At 39.7% G+C, this 26,797-nt stretch overlaps 1 protein-coding gene across 3 annotated transcripts; it reads left to right on the plus strand.

Moving 5' to 3' along the window:
* The first annotated feature begins 1,755 nt into the window (after positions 1–1,755).
* LOC115364020 (choline transporter-like protein 2) lies at positions 1,756–25,034 on the plus strand. 3 transcript variants are annotated; one of them, XM_030058425.1, is made up of 22 exons: positions 1,756–1,909; positions 13,184–13,232; positions 13,334–13,407; positions 14,053–14,137; positions 14,711–14,795; positions 15,027–15,140; positions 15,300–15,360; positions 16,137–16,260; positions 16,484–16,567; positions 16,750–16,862; positions 17,704–17,835; positions 18,004–18,103; positions 18,388–18,480; positions 19,065–19,149; positions 19,278–19,540; positions 20,120–20,214; positions 21,047–21,150; positions 21,250–21,323; positions 21,453–21,523; positions 21,655–21,743; positions 22,080–22,164; positions 22,735–24,228. In XM_030058425.1, the coding sequence occupies exons 1-22, from the start codon at positions 1,882–1,884 to the stop codon at positions 22,926–22,928; spliced, it is 2,202 nt and encodes a 733-aa protein (XP_029914285.1). In that variant the 5' UTR covers positions 1,756–1,881; the 3' UTR covers positions 22,929–24,228. The 3 variants fall into 3 exon arrangements, with proteins under 3 accessions (XP_029914285.1, XP_029914287.1, XP_029914284.1); XM_030058427.1 differs by lacking the exons at positions 1,756–1,909; positions 22,735–24,228 and adding exons at positions 8,476–8,940; positions 24,488–25,034; XM_030058424.1 differs by lacking the exon at positions 1,756–1,909 and adding an exon at positions 8,476–8,940.
* Positions 25,035–26,797: the final 1,763 nt, after the last annotated feature.

A 26,797-nucleotide genomic window follows, 5' to 3' on the forward strand; every position in this document is an offset into this window, starting at 1 on the left:
TTAATAAAGTACAACACTAAGTAGGGGGCAGGAGGGCAGGTTTTCGGTCTAATTCACTAGCCGAGGAGATGTAATGATGGAAGAGAGCACTATATTTTCTCATATGTTGCTGGGTTCCTCCTCACACTACAGGCCCTACAGGATCTTTTAAGGAGTATTATAGGATGTTAACTCATTTAACCATTGCGTCTGTGAAGGAGGGATCTCAGATTTCCAATTCTGTAGAATGCTGTGCCCGCTGTAATGTAAAGTATTTTATTATTATTATTGTCCACATTAAGTCCTTGTACATCTCCCAAAATCCAGACCCTAGGAACAGACTCTAGCCTATTTGTTTGTTTGTTTGTTTTTTTGTTTTGTTTTTTGTTTTATAGTAGCCCTATCTAAGGTTATTCTAATGATGTACTTCCAAAAGTCTTCCAGGTAAGAGCAGATCATACGAAGTAAATCTCCATCACAGCTTTACATCTTATGGTGTATATTAGTTCACGTTGAGTGTAGTACACCCAATGTTTAGCTGAGATTAACACAGTCTGAGACTTTTCAAGTATATCCTATTCTATTCTTCTGTCTTTCTGGCACATTCAAACAAATTCTGTAGCTCGTATGTGAAGTTAGAGTTACACAGCTTTGTAGTACATAGCCTATTACTATAGGCACCCTCAAGCACCTGCCAGCTCTCACCTTGAGTCACGCGGAGTCACAGTCAGACCAGCCAGCCTGCAAGCAGTTGTTTTGCTTTAATAATGAATGAATAGATGGCATTTAAAATTAATGTTGTCTCGTACTTTATTAGTTCAATAAAATGCTTTGTCATTGCTTTGCAGGCTAGGGTTGCCCGACTCTTAAAAAAAAAAAAAAAAAAAAAAAAAACAGGCTTTTCGGGGAAGACATATTTTGACTCGGTAAAATCCATGCAGCACAGTCACTGGTAGTCGCCCACATTTTCGATTATGAAACCGCATGTCACCACAAAAATTTGTTTACTCATATTATTATGTTATATAGGCTATTATTATTAGGCTAAAGCCTCTTTGGAATTTGCAGATATTATTTTACGTGTTGACAGAGATGGAAGAAAATGAAGGACTCCAACAAACAAGATTGTGAGTTTAAGAAGGTTTATTGAGAAGGAAATGAATTGGAAATAGGTGAATGAGGGTAGCATGGAGAAGACAAGGAAACGCGGAGGGAGGATGGAAACGACCCGGCGACGTCTGGGAGTGAAGGCCGGGTTAAATACTGTAGAACTGAGGAGGCAGGTGAGCTGCCGATGCAGGACAGGTGTGCTGGTAAAGTGAAGAACCACGGTTAAAGGGAGAGACAGACACGCCCACGCAACACACACACACACACACACACACACACGCACACACACCAGAGAAACGGTCAGGGAGCACAAGGAAGGCAGGGATCACAGGGAAAACACAAGGGAAACACTAGGGCATGACATATTGTCTGTATCCTCGTTATAATACATTATTAGATCAACTAGAGCAAGTTGAATAGAGAGATAATAAATAAATTTAACTGTTATTATCATCTATCATCACCCTATCCTTATGTTCGTTATTGTTAGACTAAATGGAAAATTAGACATTGTCCCGTTAGAAAGGCTCTGTGAATACAAACTCCCGCCTCCGGTCAGTGATTCGTCGATTTCCTTGTCAATCACAGCTTCCTCCACTTTCATTGGCCAGCAGTCTCCTCTCCAAGGAATGTCTCAGTAAATGTTACGAGGACAGTTGGAGATTTGGAGCTGACTTCTGCGAACTGTTTTAACTGACAGACTCACAACACCACAGACTCCGGGAGGACTTGGGACTATGATTTAGCCGTCAGTTTTTGAACTTGTTTGAAACAGAAGACATCTCCTTAACCATGGAACTGGAGGAGAAACCGAAATATGGTAATTATTTAAAGCCCCTAAACTAACATGCTGCACTTCATCTGTTCTAACGGTAGTTTATCACTGAAGGAGAGAGAGAGTCACAGTGGCACAACATTAGTTTCGTTTTTTTTTTTCCTTGGGCAAACTGATAGCTAGCGTGGCCACTACAGTAATTCAGCAGAGTATTTCTGTTAAAGATAGAAAATGTTAACGCCTCTTATTTTGGTCTCATTGTTCCAGTATGGCACTTTACCCACTGCGGTCCGCTTTGCCTTCGCGCCTCAAAATGACTTGAACAACTGCATGAAGAATGTAACGTTATCTTAACATTTAACAGTTAACGGTTCCTGTACTTGTTGTGCCGTCTAGTGGGTACATATGAACACGGCAGAAACTTAGCAAAGCGTTTTGTCTGTCACGAAATGGAAAGTAAGCAAGCTGTTATTTCAAATGCCAACAAACTGGTAGGGTAGACAACGTCTCAGTTTAAATTTTGCTTGTCCAGTTGCTGCGACATTCCTCAGATTGGTATGGCAGGCAAGAATGGCCAGCTATGTATAGAACATGCCTAATTAGAAAATACCTCATAAGATAAGCCTCATAAGCATAGACTATTTCTTGGTCATATATTATACATTTTATTTTCATGTTTTGAAAAATCATCCAATTCCAGGGATAGCCTATATATACATCTAGTTTAAAGTCATTAAAGTATTATCATGTGGAGTCTGTCTGTATTGTTGAAAACAGTAGGCCTATCTCAAGTTGTCATGGGATTGCCAGTGTGTATACTGTGCTGTTGTAATTTTAGGCTATACACGCCCTCCTTACCCCACATATCCTTTATAAATGTATTTTAGTAGTGACACGCCCTGTTACATAATAAGTATGGCACATTTCCCTTTCTTAAGCAGCAAATAGTCAAATGAATTTAAATTAAGAAAATTTTCACTCAAAGAAAAAGCGAAGAACATTGTAGTGATTTTAATTCTGATAAGCCTTTTCTTTATGCACACCAGTCAACAAAATCCTGAAAAAAAAAAACCTGGAGATATTTTGTACAGGTCTTTATACTGTTGTGTATACTGTTTTGTGTTGACTTTATTTGGCTTGCGCAGGCTGCTGTCAAGCAAGTATGAAAAATAGGATGAGGCAACTTGATGGCTGTCTTCCTCTCTCCTCCATCCTCTGGCAGTCATAATGTGGCTTTAATAAAGTGCTTTCCTCCTGTCTGCTGTATACACCCGTTTCCTCTCTCTCTGTCCTATGGTGGCTAATTGATTTACATTAGCAACTGTCCTTTTAACCCTTCCCACTTGGCACTACAGTGTTGTATGTACCCCTTTTTGTGATAGCCAAAGTTCTTATGATATGTCAGGGACTGAGACAGTATAACGTAGGACAAGATGACAAATTATAAGAATGGCAGGAGGAACATAATTGCATTTAGGCCCATGGGAGTCACTAATAGTGACTTGGCTGCAATTGCACTGAAGGACTAACTATGGAATGAGGAAGCATGGATGCCAGTAGCCTCAAATTCAGCAAAACATCTCTTCACATAAAGTACCAATATTTTTCAAATGATCAGTGCATACTCAGACTTAAGGCAATGCAGCTAAAAACGAGATGAGGTTGGAGATTCTCTGTTTACATTCATTAAGGTGATGGATGATCCAAACTAATGTTGCTATTGCGGTTTTGCTGTTATCAGTAACATGTGTCTTCATTTCATAGCAGGTTGTAAATGCTTGAAGTGAAAGGCACAGTCAGAGGACTTGTAGAATAATTTTGCTGGGTTATAATAAGAGGGGTTGTGTATCATAATGTATCTTGCCTTTTGTCCGTTTACCACTTGTCCATTTTGCAGTTCTGAGGAATGTGTTGTGCTGTTCTCCTTTAGCAGCACTTGACAGTATTAACAACATCCAATGCTGTATTCATAAGCTTGTCCTTAACATGTTATCTCACAATAAGAGCATTTCATTGTGTAGAATACTCCCCTTACTCACTGTAGAATCCATGTTTTAGTAATTTCAGGCTGAGATATACCAAGAAACCTTAATGACAGGATCAAAACCAGTCCACAGCCATGCCCTGTTGTAGATTAAGTGTAATTATAAGCCATTTTTAGCAGAGTGGCTTGAAACCTGATCTGGAGTCTCTCTGATCTCTGTTTCGAGTTTGCTGAATTGCAGGCTTTTTAGCTGTATTTCAAGATCTATCTTTTTGCCCAAGCAAAGTGTCTTGTTTTTCCTGACAAGTCTCTAACAGCCATACCCTACAGAAGAAGGAAAGTCTTAGTGGTTTAAACCAGACTTTTTCCACTTTAATATTCTTGATCTCAGCCATATAACCCAAACACAGTCATGTGACTTTGCTAACTTGCTGGTGATTCTGCCAACTATACCCTGCAGTCCGGAGCACAGAGGCATGTTTAGAGTGGAGTGAGACTGGATGGTTATTAAGTTAAGAGCAGGCAAAATGAATTTGCAGAGGAAAATGTACTGTAATTGGGATGCATAGTTATAGAAGTAGGACAATCATGCTTCCTTCCTGAGCCAGTAGCTGTTTTTGTTGAACCTGACTGATGTTGCTGACCCTCCTTCACACAAATTTCACTCCTTATTAATGGGAAAGCACACACTTTGACCACCTCTTTATTTAATGTAAATGTTCCTCAACATCTTCTCATGCACTTGAGTCAAGAGTGTAAGAGGACTTTGCTTCTGAGTATTTAGGTCGATGTAACAAGAATGCTTAGACTACAAATTGTTATGCTTGGTTTCTGTTTAGTTGCTTTTGTGAGTAGAAAGCCTTTCTAATCAGATCGATTCTGTGAAATTGTCAGGTGGTGAATGGTATATCTGCACTGGATAGGAAAGTCAAAATGATGTATGAATGGGATCTCTGTTTCAATGTACTGTAGTGCCTTCTGTCATCTGTGTCTGAGTGACTGAACTAGCTGCACCAGGTGTACCATGTGAGATAAGGGCTGGATGTTAGGAGCTCATCATTTATCATCTCTTAAGACAGGAGAAGAGGGGAAGTCTCACCCAGACACTGATCTGAGGTCAGGAAGGGCTCAACCAGCAGCGCACACTGTGAAGATTAATTTTTTGTCAAGAGGATTGCGCAGGACAGATGGACTGAGATGAAGTGTTACAACTGCGTTTTGATGAAACACTGTGCAATATTGTTGCTGTCACATGAAAGCCTTGTATCTCCAGCATATCAGCTTGTCATACAGCCTCACTTTTAGCTTGACCATCATGTTTTCCTGTTTACCTATTTATTTATGGGAGGATTTGATTGGCTTCAGATTGGCAGAATTTTCCCAATCTTTTGATAATCAATGTAACGCCTCATATTAAAAATATGACAGTCAGTGTATTTGGATTTGTAAGATTTTCTTAGGACCCTAGTGATACATAGCTCAGAGACAGCAAGAACCAAATTTACCATCGACTCAAGGGGTTGCCTTTCAAAATGGTAGACCTTAGCAAGTCAGACTATAAAACCTATGAGTGTATCTGACCCCATATTTTTTCTCCCAGTGGCAGTTCACTGGGTTATTGTTGGTGTTATCAACCTCCTTGGTTCATCTGCAATGAATACAGGCTCATGTTGTTGACCAGACACAGAGACAACTGGGAAACAGACCTTGTTTATTGCAGGACAATTATTATTACAAGACAAACATTATCCTTTCTCTCATTCTCACCACACTATCAGCAGCAGTTGAATGAGTCATCAACTGCCATCTCTCTCTCTAATAGTCAGCACTCTGGCTTATGAGATCTGCTCCTCCCAGACTATGCTGTCACATTTCTTGTACACTGTAAAATGATGTAATAACTCCTTACAGTTTAAATAGTGTGACTGCTCTTTAGTCTAAATGTGAAAGCAAAGGAAGGGAACTATTTTTGTTGATGTTGTAGTGTAGTGATACTACTTCCTTTGTGAAATATACTAAATTTATTTAAACATGGACCTCACCACTCCATACCCACTTACTGTAATGAAAGACGCTGGAGACGAGCAGGGAGGGAGGCTGCCGCTTTTAGATAGTATTAAAGTCTGCTTTATGCATTGCCTGGCCATGATATCATAGTCTTGCCTCATATAATTGATGTCCGGTGAAAATCTTGTATCTTCAAAATGCCAACTTGCCAGGAGCTAAAACAGCAGCCATGGTTTGAGCTTGACCACAATGCATATCCGAGCCTATCCAGTGGGTTTTGAAAGTGCCTCGAAAGCCCAAGAGGTCAGACTTATACATTAGGGGTTGAACTGGAATTACAAAGTTTTTACATGACAATACATGATGCAAAATATTGTCAGGCTTGAGTGTTTTTTGAATTAGAAATCACATCAATCAAATAACTCCTCCTCCTCCATTTGCAAACTTCAGCTTGGTGCTAAACAACAGTACTATACAACTTAATACACAAATTCTTTTAATATTATGATGAAGGAAGTATGGCTTACTTTTCTGGACAGGGGAGGTGAAGGATAGTGGCATGAAGATAATACAGGGAAACTCTGCTCGGGAAACTCAAGAAAAGGTCCAAAGTATACAGTCCCTTAAGAAAAGTAAAGAGAAAAAAATAATACACGATGTGCTTTTCTTAAAGTGATATTGCCTTTTGATAAAACATTGATAAAACCTTCAGCATGTCTATATGATTATGGTAACTGTCAGCACTAAATCTAGCCCACTGATAATGGTTTCTCCATACAAACTTACTGATATCTGTATTCTTTCCAATAAGTAATTTTTCCTGATTGAAGGTGATTTATAATTAATTATCAGTAAAATCCACTTTATTTGTCACTGCCAATAGAGTTTGTGTCTCTTAAAATTTGTGTCTTTGGAAAGAATCATTAGGAAAATAGTGTGACATTTTATGATTCAATCAAAACTCGTACCCTAGTAGGAAATGTTATTTGTCTTTGTAATTATTTTAGTCAATTCAGAAGGGCATCTAGGCCACATGACGGTGATGCTTCATTGGAATTGAATTAGATCCGTTGGAAAGCATGCTTTTAACAGATTAAAAACTGTTGCCCACTGCCACCCATTCCGCTTCCTCTGGCACACTCACACTGATCTTAATCATTTTCAAGAAAGAACAATAGATGCCGAGAAATAAGCAAAAATAACATGAAATTGCTTCTCTTTAAAATGAATGGTATAGACTGGGTAAAATAGTATTGGCAGGTAATTCTTTGTTGCATTTGTTGTAGCCAGTTTAGAGTACCAGATGGGTGGGGCTCACTGCATTGTCACTAAATTGTCATTCAGCTATTGCATCTGTCTAAACTTAATGTCAGTCTTTGTGCTAGCCTGTGTGACAGACCATAGCAGATGAAAACAAATGTTTTCATCTGCTGCAGTTCAACATGAATGGACATTAGAGTGAAGTAAGAATGGCTGTCGAGGTGATGAGCTGTGCCTGTGTCTTGCCCAGCATTATGCAACAACTTAAATGTCTAGAAAATAGCCCTTGGCTTCAAATTGCTCACTGAAAATAAACAACTGTTTTTGTGCATGGAAAATTAGTTATGGCCAAACCAGAGCTCCTGTAGAGCCTTCCTGTGAGCTGTAATGCAGGCCATTATGAAAGAACAGAACAGATGGAAAGTTTCTGTCATTTCAGCTGAATCTTATGTTTCTGTCTGCATCTGTGCAAAGAATTTGGGACACTCAGTCCATTTGTGTACTGTATGAGTGTTTGTTTTCTTCTGTTAAAATGAATAGGAGCTAACACACTCCCCGATTGAGTTTGACTGTTGAATGTAGACAACAGAGGGCAATCCAAGAACTCCCTTGCACGCATACACCGACTCTGAAAGCAGCTCTTGCAGAAAAAAAGGGGCTCACTTGCTGGATTTGGTTTGGGTGTTTTATGGCTCTGTGAATGTGAGCCATCCAGTGTAATACTGCAGTGTCCCCACAAGAGGGAGGGAGGACGCGTGAGATGACACACTTAGCTCTGCTCAGAATTGAATTGAATTTTTACCCATATTTTAAAACTGTTTTACTCCCAAATGAAGGTATAATTGACTACTTCAGGAAGAGACCTGCCTGAAGCCTAAGCTATAGTAGTTACAGGTATGCATTTAGTGCTACATAGGCTAAAACATTACAAAAAAGATGCATTTCTGAGTGAATTTTCAGTGTGTGCCACTGCAGGTAATGTTGTTTGCTGACTGCAGTTTTTCAGATTAAAAGATCTTGCGAACCTGAATCTCAAAATTCCTTCTCTACCGCAGTTATACAGCACTCTAAAATCCCACTCACCACTGGAAGCAATCGTGCAGGCAGATTCTTCCTTGTTTTCCCCAAACACATGTTTCTGATAACATCTGTGCAGTTTTACTTGGTATTCCTCCTAATATACACCAGGTCTGCCATCTCTCTCTCTCTCTCTCTCTCTCTCTCTCTCTCACACACACACACACACACACACACACACACACACACACACACACACACACCTTTAAACAGTAGGGGGAGGGGTCAGTGTGTCAAATAACAACTATTTGTGTGTCCACGCCTCGTTCAACTGCACTCCGAGTCTTCCCTGTACATGAGATACCTGCTTGTTTCGAAGGCTCTCCAGAGACAAGAACAGAGGCAGAGGAATAGCAGCAAGAAATAAAAGTGGAAAGACAGGCAAGAAGTCTGTTGAGAGAGGGGGAAAGGAGGAGGAGATAAGAAAGAGATGGGCAGGTGGACCAGAGACTAGAGAGAGGCAGCTGTTGGAGGAAAAACACAGGGGGAAGTCTGAGGTGGAGCATTGCTGCCTCAGTTTGCAGTTATTCGGGGACAGGTTGAACAGGTTTTTCCCTACACAATACCTGTTTCTCCCTCTCTCCTCACCATTTATAAAAATATACACCACCGGTTGGAAAGAGGAGGAAGTGAAACGGAAAACAGGACTGGGGGGAAAAGGTGGAAAGAGTGAGAGTGTTCATCTCAACATTTGGCCCAGAGAGGAGTTTAAGGATGACTGAGGACGGAGAGTATTTTGGAAAGCATGGTAACTACTTACTGTTCTTCACATTGATTTTAGTTTCACTCTGACTACAAGCCTTTTCCACCTTTGTATTCTTCTGAGAAACATTGTTACCTTGAGGGTTGTTTCCTGAATAGCTCTTTACAAAGTATCTGTATTGCTTCTTCTTAAGGTTTGTCTTTTCTCCTTGCTGAATGAAAGGGATCAGTTTCTAAGGCTGCTAAAGTGTGAAGTGATTTGTTTTTGTGTGAAACTAGTGCAGCAGTATAAGCTTGTCAACATGGCATAGAGGGAATGGGTGTGTGTTCAACCTGCTGCTGCTGGCAGCATTGATGATTATACAGGTGTGCCGGAGTGCAGGCAGCACTTTATCAACAGTTTGTCTTGCACAAATGTTAACCATGCTATAGATAAGGCAGATAATGTTTGCCAGCTAATCATTGTGAGGATAGGCTTCAAATAGAAAAATATCACTGAATGACTGCTTTTCATATCTCTGGCTTGGGATTCTATAACTAAATAAAGGTTAACAAGGCACCTTTTCTTTTGTCGTTTCTCTTCAAATGTTGAGTCTATAATATGTTTCTTTCTTTTGAGTATTCAGCTACAAAAATACATTCTTGTCATTGTATTTCTGAGGTAGCCTATGCCATAGTGGGTTGAATGCACACAGGTTTTCATTTCAAACAACTGCACAGGTGATTTCTAACAAGGTGTGTTAATTAGTGTGAAAACTAATGAATTCACCTGGTGTAGTCATGAATAAAAACCTGCACACTTTGGCCCTTATGCACTGTATTTGGAAAACAAAGCTGACCTTGGCTCGGCTAGATTTTGTTACCTTATCATGAAGAGTGATAAACACAGGCTTCATGAAATTCTACACTCATGCTCCCTTAGCTTCTTTTTCCAAGAGGAAGCTGTCTTAGAAGGACTTATGCATCTCTGAGAGCTTGTCTGGTAAATGCTTGCTGCAGCATTATCATGTCGAACACATATATTATTAATGTGCCAAGACGCCACAGAGAATATCATACTCCTCTGTCTAGACTCAGTGACTTCAGGTGTCAGGACATGCTGCTATACAGGATGCCATACATGTGTACATATACAGTATGTAGCATGTCCTTATATTGCAGTGGTAGGCAACCATGTGCCATAGAGAGCCGAGAGTCATAGGTTTTCATTCCAACCAAAAACTTCAGCAGGTGATTTCACTGATTACCTCACTTTTAAGCAGAGAGGAGGAGCAAATCAGTGAATTCACCTGGTGGGGTAGGCAACCATGTGCCATAGAGAGCCGAAGAGTCTGCAGGTTTTCATTCTAACCAAAAACCCCACCAGGTGAATTCACTGATTTGCTCCTCCTCTCTGCTTAAAAGTGAGGTAATCAGTGAAATCACCTGCTGGAGTTTTTGGTTGGAATGAAAACCTGCAGACTCTTCGGCTCTCCATGGCAAATGGTTGCCTCCCCCGTTATGGGGTCCATTGTTAGTCTGTGGGAGGTTGTCAGCCCTGCCAAGACAGCTATCATTTCCAAATGTTAGTATTTTCAAGTGAAATCTATAGTTCTGCATTAGAACTGTGGTTGTGCAGCACTGACTTTGTTACTTTTAATAAAATGTTTTTTTGTTTGCCTGTACTTGAGCAATAGTAGTGCAGTTTGTTTTTTCCAGTCCAGAGGCCTGTATCACGAAGCGGGATTTAGGGATTAGCGAGATAACTTCAGGCTCAACTCCGGATTTTCTGTATCACAAAGCTGGTTCACCTCTGATCGGGATAGAAAACCTGTCCTAATCCTATCCTGAAAGCTAGCCTGCTCCGGGGCAGGCTAACTTTCAGGATAGGATTGAATCCTACATAAAGCACTGCCCCCTGGCCAATCAGCTGTTTGCCAAACCGTGGCCTGTCCAATCAGGATCCCGGAGAGCATTACGGCGTGAAAGGATTTTCCTTGACCGATCAAACCCGTTAGATTTTGCCGACGACTCTCTGTATGAGAGAAAGGATGTAATGTAATGTATGTAATGTGAAGCAGCCTTCAGCCTGGCTAACAGCTGCCTGCTATACACAGCTGACACTCAGTAGGAGAGGAAAACACACGAGATCATTAAAGGAAATTTGATAATCAAAAGTATTTTTAGACTTAGATTTTAGGGACATTTAAAATGGCACAATTAATTAGCTCTAAATATTTTGGGGGGGCAAATTATTCCTGTGCTGAGGGGTTACACATGGGGGATTTCAATTATACCGGTCATACACGCAGCACATCTGTGCAGTGCAGTGCATGGGTTTCAGTGTCAGATGTGAACTTGAGCCACTGATGTGAAATTTGCGCATTTATGCAGTCGGCAATTCGTTGCCAAGCATTCTACCTTCTCTTCGCGGCAGCCACGGTGTTCGATTTACTATGTAAATCTTGTTTTTCCACCTCATACTTTTCCAGTATAATACGCTGCACCTCCGCCGTGAAATACGGTGTGCGTTTTTCCTTGTGGCTCATGTTTGTGATTGGTCGGCTGCCTCGGCACCCGCCCCTTATACGTGCGCGTTCACGGCTCCTGATGAGGCAAACCTGGATCGAGTGAGCGAGTTGATAACCAGCGTCGTGATACCGCTTATCCCTGATCACCATGATCTCGATTAGTGTATCCTGATAGGTCTGGCTAATCCAGCGAAAACTAAGCTTGCTTCGTGATACAGGCCTCAGGTAGAAGATCTTTGACTTGCTGACTTAAAAATATCCTAACTGTTTCCTAAATGATGCCTGTCTGTTCAGGCATGACTTAGGCTACTTTCAGACAGCCTGTAAAAAGTGGCCTAGATCTGTTTGTTTTTTTTCCTCTCCTCAAATGTGACATAGCTCTGATTTTTTTTTTTATACCAGTGTGAACAGTAAAAAAAAACAAAAAAAAAACACACTGAATCTGACATTTTTATTTGTGGTCCTGAATCAGATTCCTGTCTGACTCCTGCTGATGTGACAGCTCTCTGAATGCTCAGATCAGAATTCATGTTTTTTTTCTCCACTGAGCACACTCGCATCACACTGTGTTATTATTCATTCATTGTCAGCAGTGGTGGCCCAAAACAAAATATGGAGTATAGCAGCAGCAATGACAGGGAGACACTGAGGTTGCAAATTTAACAACTATATTGGAATATGCTGCATTCCATGCCCTTTTTTGCTGTCTTGCCCTCAGCCTGAACAGCTGACGGACTGCCACTACACCACTGTTACCACAACAAACAATTCAAGAAATGAATGCCTGCACCACTATTTTTTTCATTGTGAAGATGGATTGTCATGCCAAACACATTTTTTTGTTGTTCAGCAGCATGCTTGTTGTAAATGTGTGCATGCTGGGTCATGGCAAAGATCTGTGCACAGTGATGTAAAAAATAGTCCACATGCAAAAATGAATGTGAAGACTAAAGGCAAAGAGATCAAATTCAAGAGAAAAAAAAAGAATTAGGTCACTTTCAGCTGCTGTGTGAAATTTGCAATAGTGACATTAGATAACCTGCTGCTGACTGAGATATATCTGAGAGCACAAGACTGTACTCCTCCTTACCCTGCTGGACTCTTGAATTGACATTGAAATATCTCAGTTCTACTTGTACTACATTGTAGTGTCCAAACCCATTTTGCCATGGGAGCAATTAAGCTCAGAAAATGAGGTACTGAAATTGGATTTGTAGTTTTGTATGTGTGGGTGAACTCACTACACACACAAAATGCTTGAGTGAACTGACTATCATGGCACTCAAATTAACTGAATTCCTTATGCTCAAGTGCAAATCAAAAATAATAAATTACAAAATACTAAATTATTTTAAGTGATAATAAAATTGTACTTTGGTTTAGGAATGAGTGTTCATGGTAATACTTCAGTTTCAAATTTCACCCTCAAATGATTAAATGTGCAGCAGTAAAGACGCCCTCTAGTGGATGGTGTTCCAGTTCCTGATTTCACATGGGGCTTGCCTAGTCACCAGGGAGGAATTTGTTGGGTTGTTGGGCGTGTCTGCCCGGAGGGAGAAATTATCTGACAGAAGAATGGGAGGAAAGGGAGGTTACTGTTTCTCGAACCTACAAATAGACTCTCCCATTAAAAAATTATGTAATCCAGCAGCTCTGTCAAGGTGAATTTTTGTATTAAATGATGATCAGCAGTGACAGCACAAGTATGTTCTCTGTCGTTAAAACTCATTTGCTTAATTTCACTCAGTGATTATCGTGTGTGTGTGTGTCTGTGTGTAGGTGAGCCACGGAAATATGATCCTACCTTCAAGGGCCCAATTCAAAACAGGTGAGTTAGAGGTATGATACCACCATCGTTTTTCAATATGTGCAGGAAAACACAGAAAGTATTTTGCATCCCGACAAACCTTTCTTTGTTCTTTTTACTAGGGGCTGCACAGACATTGTGTGCTGCATCCTCTTCATTATCGCCATATTGGGTTACATTGCAGTGGGAATACTTGGTAAGGAAACAGCAATGTGACTTGGTTTGTAAAATTAAAAAATCACTGGAGCCTGAAAGGAATAAGTAAAACTGTAACTTATTTATACTGTGTGGATCACTGATAAACTTAACAAAACCACCAGACTAGAGCTTACATTGGTTGGCCGATATTATTGGTTGATATTAGCTAATCACAAATCTCGGTGTTGGCATATATAATACCTTTATTTATGTAGCAAAAGCAGAACTACAAATTGCTGCATATAAATGATGGACATTGTGTCAAAAAACAGTACATATTGCAGTGCATAGCACTTCAGATAATTTAAAAATAGTGTTATTATTAGATATTTGTCCAGCAGACTCCATTGTTGGAGTTGGAGTCCTGGAGTTGACTTAGTAGGGTATCGGAGCTGAGGAGATTGTGTTAAGACGTTTATTTTTTATATCAAACCTCCGTTACAGTACAGCTAAGACTGCCAAATTTGAGAATTCCTTGCTACAAATGTATGTTTATGTATCTAAAAAAACATAGCCTATATTATTATCTTTTTTATTTTAACACTCCAATATTATGTATTGTCATTGGCCCTAAAACTCCAGTATCACTCGGGCTCTACATCACACTTCCGTTTTATATCCTTGTTTAATGATTTTCTCACAGCTTGGTCCCAGGGCGACCCCAGGAAGGTGATCTACCCCACAGACAGCAGAGGCCAGTTCTGTGGGCAGGCTGGCACCCCACTGGAGTAAGTTGCCTTCCTGTTACAGATTTCAGTGTTACTACCTTACACTAACATGATCATTACATGGGCCACACAGTATTTATCAGATATTGTTTCATGTACACCGGCAAGTGCCTCGATCCACTGAGCCAGATATCTCAACATTTAAAAAGTCAACAGGCAGTGAATCGGCAGTAGAGCATTTTCACACTGCACCCCATATCTCTGGAAAATTGAAATCGTCAAGAAATAGTCAAGTCAGTACCCTCCCTTTTTCACTCACATATCAGCTGTAACTGGCCATGCAAGTTTTTCCCCCAGAGATTTTTTGATTGTTGTTCCCTTGGTTTTATTATGTGTGTGACTGCATACTCAACTGGTTACATTTTATTTCATGTACATTTTATCACAAGGGTTTACCACTTTTTACATTCGATGTGCTATCTTTCTGTAATGTATATTGAGACAACTTTGTGAGTTTGCACTTTAAATAAACTTAAATCTGAACATCATCATCTCTTCTTGTAAGGCCCCATTCATTCAACGTGTCCTGCATTGTTAAATTTTGTCTGTGTTTGTTTCTGCCTACTTTAACAGGAAAAAGCCCCTGTTGTTCTACTTCAACATCATGAAGTGTGCCAGTCCCATGGTGCTGCTGGAGTTCCAGTGTCCCACCACACAGGTGTGAACATCTCACCTCTCTCTCACACTCTATATAACGAATCGCATCCTTTAATGTCTTTGTAAACTGTGCTTTGTTTGTTTGTTGTTGGCTCCTTTATCACTGTTGACTAAAACATTACATTTGTCCTACCATTTTTGCTGGTTAATTGCGAGCAGTGCTTGCTTTTGATACAGCAAGATTCCTGGCCTTGATTTAACTGTCATACTGGAATTTTTGCCTCAACCTCAGATGTGTGTGGAGAAGTGTCCTGATAAGTTCATGACACTGCTGAAGGCCCATGCCATTAGCAAGGAATTTGACTACTACAAGAACTTCTGCAAGGAAGGTGTGATGAACACAATGGTGAGTTCAGTACCATGTTGTGAATCTGGGGTTGTTGTGACCCTGGAGTTTTAACCTTCTGTGGACTACCTCTTGGACTTAAGTTATTTAGGTTTTCAAAAATGCTTTGAAATAATACATTTTTATTTCATCCAAACTTTGGACATACTGTGTTTTCAGAGTGTGCCAGAGATCCTGAGGCAAGGTCTGTGTCCTGCCATGCTGACCCCCAGCAAGCCCTGTGAGTTATCTGCTAATCTGTGCAATATTCTCCCCATCCTTCATCACTTAGTCCTTGTTGCTGCATGTATACTATTCCTGTCTGATTCTGCATGATGAAACCAAAACAGATAATTCATATAGTTTTTTTTGTTTGTTTGTTTGTTTGTTTGTTTTTAATTGTATTATTATTATTATTATTTACTTGCCTAGATCCTATTCAGGTTGGAAAATCTGGAAAGTATGGAATTTTACTTAGTTAAGTTATACTTTCAACTTCAGAATTTATATTCTAGTAATATTGGGAATTGAACAAAAATGGTTAAGAAGTCAGATTACAATATAGGCCCAATATATTATCTGCAATCACCTTTGGCTACATATTTTAGGTAGTGGTAGACTCTGACTGTGTTGTTTCACATTGTGATGTTGTTGAGAAGAATTATCTTCAACTCATTGTATGGCCTACACAACATTCATAGGCCTATTGCCCGGGCATCATCTGCACACAGTACATTATGCTCAACATGCCATAATTTTCAAATCCAGTCAAGAAATTAAAGTCTGGAGAATGAAATTTCAATCGAAAAATCACAGGGACGTTCGTGAAGCAGAGCATATTTGCTCTAGTTTGTCCACATTACTCATTGCACAGCCTGTCATACTGTAACTGTCACTTTTGCTGTTTTTTAAAATGACTATCCAGTGAAGGGTTTGCTGAGCATGCATGCTGCTTGCCCACTGACCCCTGACCAGCTCTTCTTTCAGCAAGTTGGCTTTTCTTCCGCTTTCTCTCAGTCACTCGTAGGTGCTTCCCAGCCCTGGGTCAGAAAGGAGGGGCAATTACTGTGGGAAACAACTCTCACTTTGATGATGGAACTGGGAGGATGAGAGACGCCAAGGATCTAGTGGATGGAGTCAAGTGAGTCTATCAAGGCATTGCTGTGACACAAGACTAAATTAAGCTTTCATGCTGTCACTGTCAACATTTTGATGATTGATGAAGACAAAATACTGCAGTATATTGAATAACTGATATTAGAAAATGGCTGTCCTGTATTATTCTGTACTTTACCTGCAGGAGATAAATCCAATTGACTGCCACTGTGCACTGCAGTATAAAGACACTAAAATCTTTCCCACAGGAATGCCACTGTGGTGATGGAAGCCCGTCAGGTCGTGATGAAAATCTTTGAGGATTACACACAGTCCTGGTACTGGATCCTCATGTAAGTCACTGCCCCTGATCATCAAACTCCACCTCCTGCAATGTGTACATTCACTTCCTATAGAACTGTGAAACTAAAAAAACACTGCAATTTGTCAGCAAAGCATGAAATCATATCACCCATTTTTACTGCCCACATTGTTTGCTTAGCTTCTCTTTTCACACCCCATTCTCTCCCTCTAGAGGGTTGGTTATTGCTATGCTCACCAGCCTGCTCTTCATTGTCCTGCTGCGCTTCCTGGCAGGGATTATGGTCTGGGTCATGATCGTCATGGTGATACTGGTCATAGGATACGGTAAGGGCTGAAATAGGTTTTCCCAAGACTTGGTCATGGGTCTGTCATTCTCTCCTCAAATGAGCAGTATTGATGCTGCATCCCAGAAATGTCTGAATGTTGAGTGTGCTACTTAGTAGGGAAAATGGAACAGAAAGACTTTCTCTTCCAGTTGGTGTTAAGTAGGAAACTCGGGCAGTTTTGTCAAATTTCATCACTTTTACTGTAAGCTATTCAGCCTCTAATTCTGCAGTAATTTCCTTCCACACTTTTTGTCTGAATATAAACAGTCCTAAATCCTACCTCATCAGGTTTGATTATTGTAGCTTTAAACCAAAGAAAGACAGCATATATCATATTTCATATTATGATACTGATGTAACATTGATAGACTGCCCACTCCTATCTGACATCAAATCAGCATGGCAGCATATACTTTAAATGTTACAAAGCATTACTTTTAATATATTTTATAATCTTAAAACCGTAAATCACATCCAAATCAATGCAGCTTAAAAAGTCAAACAATAATAATAATTAATTAATTAATAATAGTCAAACATTAGTTGCTAAAATTGTTAAATGCCATTTAGCTAACATAGGCTGTTTCATGTTGAAAGCATTTTACACTGGGCAGAGAAAATCTTACAGGTGTCCATGTGTGTCCCTTGTGTGTCTCTTTTCAAGCTGCACTTTTCAAGCAAAACTATACTTGAGAGAAAATTACTTTAGAATACTATTTCATTTCCTTTTCTGTTTTTACACACACCACTTTTGTGCTCAGAGCATCCCTGTCTATACTATCACTGCCACTCTAACAATACATATATTTCTGTTTTGTGGTTTGTGTGTTGCTGGTTAGGTATCTTCCACTGCTACATGGAGTATGCTGCCCTGAAGGGGCAGGCGGGTGCTAATGTGACACTGCAGGATCTGGGCTTCCAGACAGACTTCTCAGTGTACCTGCAGATCAGACAGACCTGGCTTGCCTTCAGTGAGTACACAGCACATACATCTGTACACACTCCCACATGTTTACACTCAGATTCTTTATGGCTTTGCTACAAAATTAGGCCAGCTTGCCCACATAATCAAACTGAACTTGAATCCTCTCTGTACTGCACAGTGTTACCTCATCATTGTTTTCTCTTGCCCACCCCAGTGATTATCCTGGCCATCGTGGAAGTCATAATCATCCTGCTGCTCATCTTCCTCAGGAAGAGGATCCTCATTGCCATTGCTCTTATCAAAGAGGCCAGCAGGTTAGACTTCACATTAGAGCTGTAGTACTGAGAGACATTTAGAGGAGAGATTGGATGGGATGGAAAAACAGATCAATGGAAATTAAATGTTAAATGACTCAGGAAAAATCACCCGAATGATTTAAAAATAATTTTGGTGTGACTCATAGTAATGGATTGAAATGTCAAGTTAATGGCACAGCCACAGATGAGGTAATTGAAATCTAACTCATAATGATGATAGATATTTTTCCCAATTTGACTTTAGCTGTGTGTAACCACTCCTGTTATTGTTTTGTTTATAGAGCCATTGGGCATGTGATGTCTTCCCTTTTCTACCCTTTGTTCACTTTTGTCCTGTTGGCCATGGTCATCGCCTACTGGGCAGTTACTGCTGTGTATCCTTTCATAATACAGTCAGTGCTCTTGAAAGTTATTTAATTTTTGAACTGATTTTTTTTTTTTTTTTTTAACTGAAAAATTAAAGCTTTATTCACTCTTGGAGAAATGAAGCACTTTCACTGTATCAGAGTGCCCCAGGCTTTTTGATTCTACCGTGTAACAAGGACTTTTCTTAATTAATCTTGACAGTTTTTGCTGTCTGTTATTCTCTCAACCTAGAGTTGCACTTTCCTTTGTTCAAGACTTGAATGTTGTTATAAGGGCTGACTGGAGCAAAACATTTGAAGATGGACTTGGGACTGGATGGATGCAATCGCATGTTTAGGGATAATGGGCATGGAAATCGAATGATTAACAGCTTCTTGCTGCTCAGCAGTGAGTGTGGAGGTGTTCAAGAGCCAGGCATTTAACCCCCAGTTGCTGCAGTGGAGCTTCCAGATTTGAATGTGTCTAATTATGTGAGTGAAACATTGTGTTGCTGTTAAAGAGTATTTGGGGTCAGCAAAAACAAATAATGGCAGGATGTTGCATGAATGTAGTTTTAGAAGTTCTTACTGTAGTCCTTGACAATATTGATCAGTTTCTTGTCCACCTCTAATGAGCCCATCTACAAAGTGTTCAATGAAACAGACTGTGTGCACTCGAGGAAAACATGTGACCCAGCTGTGAGTTTTCTTTGATTTTATGTTATTGGTCAGCAAATTGTCAATTTCCCCCAGAATCCAAGATAACACCTTGTATAAATCATCATAATTTGTGTACACATCTCTATATAATCTATATCTGTGTTTAGAACTTCACAACCTCTCACATGAAAGCGGAGTGCCCGGACTCAGAGTGCCTGTTTGCCTTCTACGGTGGAGAAACTGTTTACCACAAGTACCTGATCGGTCTGCAGTTCTACAACGTCTTCCTCTTCTTCTGGTGTGCCAATTTTGTCACGGCTCTGGGACAGATGACCCTGGCAGGGGCTTTTGCCTCCTACTACTGGGCCTTTGTCAAGCCTGATGACATGCCAGCCTTCCCAATCTTCTCTGCCTTGGGGAGATCTCTCAGGTGTGTGTGTATGTTTACTTTTGTTCAAGGAGGATTTGCCATGTTAATCTGCTGCGAGTATCTTGAATGATGTTTTTATACAAGCTGTATTCAGTTGTGTGGGATTTGTTGTTTTTTTATGCATAGTTTCTCTTTCAGTTATGTATAACATGTAATGCAACATGCAGTAAGTATGTGCAATTTGGCATCTTTTTTAAATGTAATAAAAAGAGCACAATATGGTTGATACAGCCCCCAACAATGGGCAATACACATCACTCAACAACACAGAATGTCAGACAACTGACAAAATACAATCACTGTCTGCTTCTAATAAAGCATAGTAGGAGAATCTGTTGACTTCTGACAGTAAGAATAAAAAACAAAACACACAGATAACAAAGCACAGCATAAAAGTGAGGTAAAGAAAGACAAAAGGTAGTATAAGTGATGTTACACCAGGAATTGAATGGTATCTGTTAATTTGGGTCACAGGCAGATTATCTAAAAATGTTTCCAAATCTTAAAAATGAATGTAACTGATGAAATCCTATCATGATTTGCTATGTATTTAACACCCATTATCTCTCTCTGTGTTAGGTATCACACAGGAACTCTGGCGTTTGGCTCCCTCATCCTGTCCATCATTCAGATCATCAGGGTGCTGCTGGAATATCTGGACCACAAGCTTAAAGGTCTTTTACTTTTGTTAGGTGTAGCATTTTGTTAGATATTGTAGACTACAGTCCATACTTAGCGTAACATACGGACCTAAGCTGATCACAGAGTCATATACGCCTCTGTTTTGACTATTTGTTAGTCAGTAGAAAGTGGGGCAGGGTGATATGGACAAAATCAAATACCAAATACCTCTATAGAAATTCTGACAGTATCATTGGGATAACTATTGTTGCTTTCACAAAGTCTTCACACAACGATAGTTTTGATACACCATCACTGCTAATGTGAATATGATGACCAAGCAGATAGAGGAAAATAACAGAGCAGCTACAACTGTAGCTTCATCTAGTACAATAATGCAGCCTTTAAAATCAAGAAACGCTTTTGTCTTATTTCCAAAATCTCAAATGATTTCTAGTCTTACGTCACAATATCGATATAATATTGATTATTGCCCAGCCCTACTTTACTTTAATGCAGGCTTTCAAATCAGGAACAGACAACACAAATGCCATATCACAATATTATGATATCCAAAATCCTAGATGATATCTGGTCACATATCACAATATCAATTTTAGTATTGATATCCCTAGTAGAAAGCAAATTGTCAATCACAAAACAGTATACCACATTTGTGATCCAGTACCTCTTTCTTCTTAATTGTCTGCCATTTGTTGTTTTCTCCTGTGCAGCAAACCTGCTCTGTTTAGCACCTGTTTGACCCACTAATATTGCCTGACTCTGAACTGTTTTGCTTAAGCTCTGAACATGCATATCTAACAGGATGTTTTGGTTTTGGATAATTCAAATATTTCTGTACGTCTCTGTATTTCGTTCTTACAGGAGCCCAAAATAAGTTTGCCAAGTTCCTGCTTTGCTGCCTAAAGTGCTGCTTCTGGTGTCTGGAGAAATTCATCAAGTTCCTCAACAGAAATGCCTACATTATGGTGTGTGGGTTGCTGAACTTTTGTCCGCTCTGCCCTTGTATGACTTCACATTACATTTTGAAGTATTTGTCCTTAATGTAATGTGCCTTTCACCTGTAGGTGGCAATATATGGTAAAAACTTCTGCACTTCAGCCAGAGATGCCTTCTTCCTCCTAATGAGGAACATGATCAGGTAAGTGTAAATGCATGAATGCGACATTAATGAATGATTTTATTTTATTTATTTACTTTTCACTCATGATTTATACAACTGTAATCTTTTTTGCAAATGAGAAAATGATGATTCTGTTCGCTCTCACAGGGTAGCTGTCCTGGACAAGGTGACAGATTTCCTCTTGTTCCTGGGCAAACTGCTCATTGTGGGGCTTGTGGGTGAGTCACTTTGTCTGTTCCATTCATTTTATCCTTCATGCTTGAATGTTTTATTTGAGTTGGGAAAGTTTAGAAGTTAAGTTTTGTTTAGAAAATATGATTTATGATTTGTCTTTGTTTTGCCACACCAGGAGTCTTTGCTTTCTTTTTCTTCTCTGGGAGAGTGAAAGCCTTTGAGAGTACAGCTCCCAGTCTCCACTACTACTGGGTCCCCATCCTGGTAAGTCTGTTGAAATATCAGACTGCAAGCGTGACAACTGAACATATCAGGGACGGATGAGCTGACTGTTACCTCAGAAAGAATGATGAAGCTTTGTCCTGGACCCTATGTAAAGATTATAATCCAGGGGAACTTTTTATGGGGTAATTTATTGTCCTGAATGTTGAGGGATGTGTTTGGATTTTTATTTCACCTCTACTGTTTTTCTTGGGATTTCAGCTTTTTGTTTATATCCATCACCAGTCCTGTTCATTTTTTTTTTTTTTTTTTAATCTCTGTAATAGATTTATATCTTTTATTCTGGGTGAAATGTATTGTTCTTGTTGCCCTCACTAGACTGTGGTGGTTGGCTCCTATCTCATCGCCCATGGTTTCTTCAGTGTTTATGCCATGTGTGTGGACACACTCTTCCTCTGCTTCTGTAAGTAGCTCCTCCTCAGTCCACTTCTCATATTTGATACTGCCAGATGTATATCCATGCATACAAGACAGAGACAAATGACCTGATGTTGTGTTTAGGAAAGGAATATGAATTTTGGCAAGATGTATCATTCAGGACTCAAATGCCTTGCTCAATGATGCAATTAATCAAAACTTTCCTCACTACTTGAACTCCCTCATTACTGTACTTTTGGTGTTGGGCTGTCACTAATTCTATATTGCATGAGTCTCGTGCCTCACTTCAAATTTTAAGCACCATTTTGATATTAACAATCTGCGGCTTGTGGCTTATGTTATCTTGCTATTTACTGGTGCTGGGTTTTGAACTGTTGCAACTTGCAAAATCTGAAATGCGTATGGGTGCCTTTGCTTGCTGTTTTGACTTTTTCCCTCTCTTTTGTCTCTCCCTTGCACTTCCCTTCAATTCACCATCTCCACTTCCCCTTCCTGCTGGTCCTTCTGACACGTTATTGTCATGATTTCAATAATAAATAATTTCTTGCTATATCCATTAACACGCACATGCACATACACACATGCACACAATAAGGCGAGGACCTGGAGCGCAATGACGGGTCGGCTGCGAGGCCTTATTACATGTCTTCGACGCTCCATGAGATTTTGTGGGAGAACAAAGCTGAGGATCCATCTCCATCTTCTGATCCACTTCATCAGCCAGAAGATGAAGACGTCCAGCTGAAGCAACAGCAGACTCAGATGCAGGAGAAGGAGGAAGCAACTTAGTTGGGGGGAATAGTGTGGGCAAAGACACCATTGGCACACTGTATTTCCAGCACATTTGTCACCAAGTTATGGGCATAATGCACTACAAATGTGCCACTTTGTCAAGTGCACGTTAACACTGATGACTCTTGTCTGGAGACAAAGGAAATAATGGCAGCATTAATCTGATACTTGATTGATCCCTACAAGGAAAGTCTCTTTTTGCTTTTCCCTCTCCACATAGGGACTAGCTATAGAACAGCAACCCTTAGTGTGGTTGGGCTTCAGTGTTGTTGCCCAAAGGCACTTAAACAGAGGACTCAAATTTGGTATCATGGTACTTACCTTTGTATGGTGACAGTATTATCCTATCCTATTAAGCCTAGGCCTATTAATGTCCAGTGCAATCACAACATTGTCACCCTTGTCTTTCATTACAAGGAAATGTAGAAAAAAGTTGTTAAAGTAGCTTGACAGAATGTAAAGCATGTCTCCAGTAATGAGGGCTTTCAAATGTGTACAGAAATATGTGGATATTATGTAGTATTAATGCCATCAAATCTCAAAGGTGGCCTATTACAAGGGGTATAGTTTACAAAGTTGACCGTGTTGACAACTTCGTGTCCTCGCCTGTGGTGATTTTGTGCTTCTGATGTCTGTAGTTGGTTGATGGTAGTGCTGGACACGTTCCCAAACTGTTGAATTGCCACTTTACAGTTAATATTCTGGAAATGTCATGAAGTGGTTATTGGCCTTTACTAGGGTACACTGACATTTTTAGACTTTGCCTTTCAACATGGAGTTTCTATCACTGCCACTGGCCAATAGAAACTCGAAGCCAAGTATGTGCCTAATTTACAGTGTTAGTCTTGGTCTAATGTTCGCACCTTGAACTTAAAATTCTTGAAGTTATTGAATTGTTTACAGTGGATGCACTCAAAACCAGGTGTTCACTATACTGTATTATCAATGCACTGTTATTATCTATTCACTGGTCTTACTAAGCCATAAGTGATTTTATATGAATACTTGTGGTTCTCTCTAGGCTAGTAGCCTGGTACTATCATACGCTGACCCTTTGACCGTAGAGCAAAGCATTTGCATTCAGTGCCTCTTTGCCATAAAACATGTGCCTGGTGGTGCAGATGGTTTCTGAAACAGTATTGTCGGCAGTGAGTCTCCACTGCATGAAGCTAATGGGTTTGAACTGCCTAAATGGTAGCTCTTAGTTTTGATTTTTGTTTTTTTTTGTGTGTGTGTGTGTGTGTGCATGTTTGTAGTCGTAGTCTAAGATACTGATTAAAGCTACAAGTGTCTGTTACCTTCCTGTGTGACTTTTTCTCTGTTCTACATGTGTGGAACTGGAAACAAGCAAAGGTAACTTTGTAATGCTGTCCTACTTACAATTTACTTATAAACATTAAATGTGAAGCTTGACTGTAATGTTAACATGGCCTCCTTTGGACCTTGCTTTTGCTTTGCAGAATGCCTCTATTATGCTAAGAAATGCATAGACTTTATTTTGATGTGTTTAAAGTTTGCTTTAGTTTGATTCCCTTTTCATTTCATCCCTTTTTTAGTGGAAGATCTTGAGAGGAATGATGGCAGCCCAGAAAGGCCCTACCTGATGCCAGAGAGCCTCCGAAAGCTCCTGAATAAGAAGAACAAGGCAGAGCCTGCTGATTGAGCAGCTCCTAACAGTGTGTTAGTGAGGTGAGGCTTTGAGCTAAAACCCATAGAATGGGTACTCTACAGTTAAATATACCTTTTTTTTTTATTATTATTATTATTTTTAAAGAAAACAGGCTCAAGCAAATACTTTATACCATCAGTTATTAAGTGCCTTAAAAGACAATTGTTAGTGTCATCCATTGCTGCAAACGTGTCATAAGCTCAGTCCAACGTTCATGTGTTCAGGTCTTGAATTTAGAACCATGCAGTTTTTAGCATTTTAGACTTTTGAACAGAACTCATTTGTATTTTGAACACACTAAACATCTAAATATGCTCTGTGTGTTGTAAAGTTTTGGTTATCACAGAAGCATTTTAACTTGAGCATGTTGTATTTTTAGTATTTGAGTATGTTACATGAATGTGAGAAACTAATCTATTAAAGTTGTAACTGTATGCAAAGATCTTTTCTGTTTTATTGCTGTAATTTTGTTTTAAATGTGTAATCTTATGAGAGCTAAGGAACATTTGAATAAATATTTAACCGTATTGTTACCAAAGCCATTACATCACAGTCATGCATTGTCAAGGCCTTGTAGACAAAGTTATAGAGTCTTGCATAAGATAAGTATCTGATAATAGCCTAAGCATCTCATAATATGGTCGAACCTTATCAGCAAACCTGTGGAGGATTGAAAGAGGATTTAAAGCTAAACTTGACTATGTAATTGACTTAAGTGGGACAGTTGATGTCCAGTCCTTGTTTGATGCTGGTGTTAATGTTGAGCATGTTTGTTTTTTGAAATAAAAAATAGTTTTGTACATAAAATGTGTGTGACTGTTCCTCTTAAGCTAATGCAAGCTAAAAGATCTGGAGTGCAATAAGTTATACTGTATTATCTATCCTGAACACCTTAACTTGTATCCATTCATGCTATATCTGCTATTCTACATTTGACCATGAGATGGAGTGCTTACTCTAATGTAATTTATGTCTTGTTCACCCCACCCAGTGCTCAGTTTAGGTCTCTTTGCATGTGGGTAGCAGAAGCTTTTGTTACTGTGCATGAAGGTTGTGGTGCTGGCTTAATGTGTCTTCTGACAGTTGCAGGGAAGGTCTATCTGACATTGATCAGTGTGGTCACATAATGCATTTTCACTCCCTGATCCTTCCAAGAACTGTTCATATCAGCAGACCATCAAAGAGGCAGCATGTTGTCTGTGACGGTTCACTGATATCATCACCTAGGGATAGGAATCAGTAGGGACACACCATTTGATATGATTCACAGTACCTGGATGCCGAATCAATAAGTTCAGTAAATACTGTGATTAAGTAAGTATTGTGATTCACTTTTACAATATTCTGCAGTATTGGGTTACTTTGTTTTGAAATACTGCACTGAACAGCTGAATCATTCTTCATCTTCAGACATTATTAGAGGCTGTCAGTCGAATATACAGGTTAAGCATTGTGCACTATGAGGCAATAGGTTTTCCCTCTTTGAATAAAATAAAATATGTCCAAAACAAGGACAGAGTATTGATTCAGGTTCAGCATCGCAATATGAAAACTGTCAAAAAAAAAAAAAGTTGTGATTTGTAACTGAAATTATTTTTTTCCCCTCATCCCTAGTCACCAGTTATATATCTGAGTCAGCCTTGAGTGAAATGGGGCAACTAAGTTCCAAAGAGGGCAAATTTTTAAATGTGCATCAGTCACAGAAGCTACAAAACTATTAAATGTTGCAAGTATCACAGACAAGTCAAAGGATAGATGGACCAACAACTCCAACAACTACAGCCTCAGACTTCACCAGAGCCGAGCCAACACATCTGTGACAAAAACTCAATAAAGTTTATTCACTGGAAGAATTCTAACTTTGCTAAGCCAACATATTTTCAGTGTTCAGCCTTCGTCAGGGTTATTTACCAAGTGAATGAGAGCACACCTTACACTCAGCCATACAAGCACCAAGGTGACAGGTGAAGTAGTGGCTGTAAACCCTTTCTCCATTACGTGGCAGGGCTCCCATTCAGAAGCTGTCTGTGAACAAGCCAAACACACAAAGATGCATAACCTGGTGTAAAGACCACAATACCCCTGGGTGATGGAAAAAAAAAAATACTACTCTTCGCTTTGATGGGTTTGGTTTCCTAGAGCTGACTGGATGTCTTCAGCTTGCAGTGTCTGACATGGTGCTCTATCTGTAGCGGGA

This window comes from Myripristis murdjan, chromosome 8, assembly GCF_902150065.1.
Source record: "Myripristis murdjan chromosome 8, fMyrMur1.1, whole genome shotgun sequence".
NCBI classification, from domain to species: domain Eukaryota; kingdom Metazoa; phylum Chordata; class Actinopteri; order Holocentriformes; family Holocentridae; genus Myripristis; species Myripristis murdjan.